This window comes from Rissa tridactyla, unplaced genomic scaffold (genome assembly GCF_028500815.1).
Source record: "Rissa tridactyla isolate bRisTri1 unplaced genomic scaffold, bRisTri1.patW.cur.20221130 scaffold_691, whole genome shotgun sequence".
NCBI lineage: Eukaryota > Metazoa > Chordata > Aves > Charadriiformes > Laridae > Rissa > Rissa tridactyla.
The window spans coordinates 1-3,825 of NW_026529904.1; the positions used below are offsets into that span (position 1 = coordinate 1).

Below are 3,825 nucleotides of genomic sequence, written 5' to 3' on the forward strand. Positions count from 1 at the left end.
CGGGTGGGTGATGGGTCCCCCCCAAAACGGGTTCACGTGTCCCCGAGGGGGTGTCACAGGTCCCCAGGGGGGTGGCAGGTCCCCCCCAAGGGGGTTCACGTGTCCCCAGGGGGGTGTCGCATCCCCCCAAGTGGGTGTCGCGTGTCCCCAGGGGGGTGTTGTGTCCCCAAGGGGGTGGCAGGTCCCCCCCCAAGGGGGTTCACATGTCCCCAGGGGGGTGTCAGGTCCCCCCCGGGTGGGTGTCGGGGGCTGGGACAGGGACCGGGGGGGGGATATTGGGGTCCCCAGGGGGGATTTGGGGTGTCACACGTGTGTCCCCCCCCCCCCCGAGGGCAGCAGTGGGGCTGGAGCAGAGCCCCATAGGGCGGGGGTGTCCCCAGGCCCCCCACGCTGCTCACAGGCCCGGGGGGGGGGTCCCGTATAGGACAGGGGGGTCCCAGATGGGGCAGGGGGTCCTCGGTCGCGGGGGGGGGGGGGGGGTCCTATATGGGACATGGGCGTCCCGTATGGGGTTGGGGGGGGTCCCATATAGGCCAAGGGGGGTCCCATACAGGGCAGAGGGTTCCATATTGGGGGGGGGGGGGGGGGGGGAAATAGGTCCTATATAGGACGGGGGGGTCCCGTATGGGGGGGGGGGGGGGGTCTCCCATATAGGACCTGGGGGTCCCGTATGGGGCGGTGGGTCCCATCCCTGGGGCGGCTCTGACTCCTCCCCCTCCCCCCGCAGATATCGACGTGTGGAACCCGGCCTTTGACGTCACGCCGCATGACCTCATCACGGGCGGCATCGTCACCGAGTGGGGGGTGTTCGCCCCCGGCGAGCTGCGCGCGGCGCTGGCGGCGCGCGGGCATTAAACGCCACTTCCGGCGCTGGGGGGGGGAAAAGAGAAGGAGAGAGCGCTTCCGCCTCGCTGTATCCCGGCATCCCTTGCGCCGCGCGCCCCGCCATATCCCGGCGTCCTTTGCGCCTCGCCGTATCCCGGCACCCCTCGCGCGCCGCGCCCCGCCCCCGTTTCCCGGCGTGCCCCGCGCGCGGAACCCGGAAGCGGCAGCGGAACATGGCGCAGGGGAGGCCCAAAGCGGCGGCGAAACGGCCCGGGCGGGGGAAAACGACTCCGTCCCGGGCGACGAAGGGGCCGAGGAAGGGAGGTGAGGGGCGGCCGGGAGCGCGGAGGGGGCGGGGGGTCCCCGGGGTGGCTGTGGGGAGCCCCGAGGCGGGGGAAAGAGGGTACCGGGAAGGGGAGGGCGGGCTCCGGCTTTGCGCCCACCCGTCCCCCTCCCCGCCCAGGCCGGACCATCGCCCCCAAGAAGGTCCGCGTGATCCAGCAGCAGAAGCTGAAGAAGGTGAGGGGGAGGGGGAGAGGGAGGGAGAAGGGTTGGGGGGGGGGGGGGGGGGGCGCGCCCCGGCCGTGCCCCCCCCCACTAACACCCCCCCCGCGCTTCGTGTCCCCCCCCCCCGCAGCGCCTGGAAGTCGCGATCCGGCTGAAGATCGAGCGCGAGGCCGGGCAGCGCGCGGGCAGCGCCCTCCCCCACGCGCTGGGGGGCGCGGCCGCCCCTCCCCCCAAGGGCAAGGCCAAGAAGGGGCGGGGCTGAGCCCCTCCCCCCCCCCCCGCCGGGACACGCCCCTCCCGGGGCGATGGGGGGGGATGTCACGAGCGCGTCCGTCCTCAGCCCCGCGGTCGGTGCCGAATAAACGGGGTTTGGGGGGGGAGCGGATGCCCCCCCCCCCCCCTTCCCCCACTGATCGTGCCTCTGCCTCCGGGGGGAGGGGAGGGGGTGTATTTTGGGGGGGGGGGGGGGGGGGCACGGGGGATGCGGTGGAGGGTCCCCGGGGACCGTATCTCGGGGGGGGCGACGGAACGGTCCCGGGAGGGGTTGGGGTACCGAGTCCGGGATCTCGGGGGTGGGGGGGGGGGGGTGGGGGGCAGCACCACGGAGGGAGGGGCCGGGGGTGTCCCCGGGGGGCTCGAAGGAGGGTGTTGGGGGAGGGGGGGGTGTCCCCGGAGCCGGGGGAGGGCTCGGGGCGGGTTGGGGATCCCCCGGGCGCGGGGGCTGGGGGGGGTTCCCGGGGCTGGGGATGGGCTCGGCGCTGGGGGGGCGGCAGTTGGGGTTGAGCCCCGGATCCGGGATCACCGGGGGTGTCACTGGCTCCGGGGGGGGGGGTTTGTCCCTGGGGGTCGGGATCTCGGTGGAGGCGGGAGACTGGGGGGGTTCCCGGGGCGTCCCCGGGGCCGGGATCGCCACCGGGGGGGGGTTGTCACCGGTTCCTGGGAGGGTCCCGATGTCGGGGGGGTTCCCGGGGATCCCCGCCACCCCCCCCCCCCACCTTCCTCCAGCGACGCCGTTTCCCGGCCCCGGCGCAACTTTATGAATGGAGACCCGGAGGCTCCGCCCCCCCTCGTGCTGATTGGCTCACGGCGCCGTGACTGGCAGCTGGCCCCGCCTCCCCGAGGGGCGGCGCTGCGACGGCGAATGGGCTCGCGGCGGGGGCGTGCCCCGCGCTGCGATTGGCTCCCGCTGCCGGGGGCGCCTTAAAGGCGCCGCGCCCCGCGGTGGGACGGGGGGGGGGGGCCGACACGTGGCCGGCCCCGCCCCGTTTTTTGGGGAGGGGGTGGGGCCTGTTTGGGCGTGGCCGCCCCTCCCCCCCCCGCTCCGTTCCAGCTGTGACGTCAGGGAAATTCCCCGCCATCGCGCGCGAGGCGCCGCCGGGGTTATTTTGGGAAACAAACAGGGGAAAAAGGGGCCGTTCCTGGGGGGGGGGGGAGGGGCCCGCGCGGCTGGTCCCGTCCTGCCGGGGCCTGTGCGAGCCCCCCCCTCCCCCCCCCCGTGAGTCACCCCCGAGTTACCGGTAACGCCCTGGGGGGGGGGGGGGGGAGGAGGGGCTGGGGGTGCGGATTCTCCCCTTCCCCCCCCCCCACCTCAATGGGTCCCAACCCCCCCCCCGGGTCCCTCCCTCCCCGCGGGGAACCCCCCGCCCATCCCCCACCGCTGGGGGCGGGGGAATCCAGGCGTCCGGCTGCCCCTCCCCCCCCCCCCCGTCCCGTCCCGTCCCGGTTTTGGGGCCCCCCCTCCGGGGGGGGGGGGGGGGCGGTTTCGGGGCGTCGCTGCTGTGGAAGAACCTGCGGGTCCCGGCGAGCTCCGGCCCCACGCGCGGGACCCGGCAGCGCTCCACCACGGGGGGGGGGACGGGGGGAGGGATTTATGGGGGTCCCGGGGGGGGGACGGACGGACTGGGGGGGGGGGGGATCCCAGTGGGGTCTTGGGTGTCCCCGGCGGGGGGACGTTTCGAGGGTCCCGGGGGGATTTTGGGGGCCCCCAGGGGGGTTTAGGGGTCCCGGGGGGGGTGTTTAAGGGTCCCGGGGGGGGGGGTTGGGGTGCGGGGGGTGCGGGGGGGTCCGGGGGGTGTGGGGCCAGACTCCTGTTCCTGCTGAACTGAGCCAGTTTAACCAAAACAACTGCAAATCAGCTCAGTAGGCACGGGAGGCTCGGCCCGGGGGGGGTCCCGGTGTCTCCTCGGGGGGGGGGGTCCCGGTGTCCTCGTTGTTGTTGGGGGGGGGGGGGGGGGGGGTGTCCCGGTGTGCGGGCGAGGGCGAGGGGGGGGGGGGGCGGAACTTAGCCACTGTGAACACGACGCGGCTGCCAACTCTGTTCACAGGTGGGCTAAGCCCTGCCCCACGGCGCCCCACGGACTGCCCCCCCCCACCCCCCCCCCCCCACGGCGCCCTCCAGACCCACACGGCGCCCCACGGCCCCCCCCCCCGCCCCGCGGCGCCCCGCAGAGACCACACACACACACACACACCCCCTGCCCCCCCCCCCCCGCT

The 3,825-nt window shown here is 75.5% G+C and overlaps 1 protein-coding gene across 1 annotated transcript; it reads left to right on the forward strand.

The window, feature by feature from the left end:
• Positions 1-735: 735 nt before the first annotated feature.
• CUNH19orf53 (chromosome unknown C19orf53 homolog) lies at positions 736-1,741 on the forward strand. Its single transcript, XM_054187739.1, has 3 exons — positions 736-1,149; positions 1,289-1,344; positions 1,463-1,741. The coding sequence occupies exons 1-3, from the start codon at positions 1,059-1,061 to the stop codon at positions 1,592-1,594; spliced, it is 279 nt and encodes a 92-aa protein (XP_054043714.1). The 5' UTR covers positions 736-1,058; the 3' UTR covers positions 1,595-1,741.
• The last annotated feature ends 2,084 nt before the right edge of the window (positions 1,742-3,825 follow it).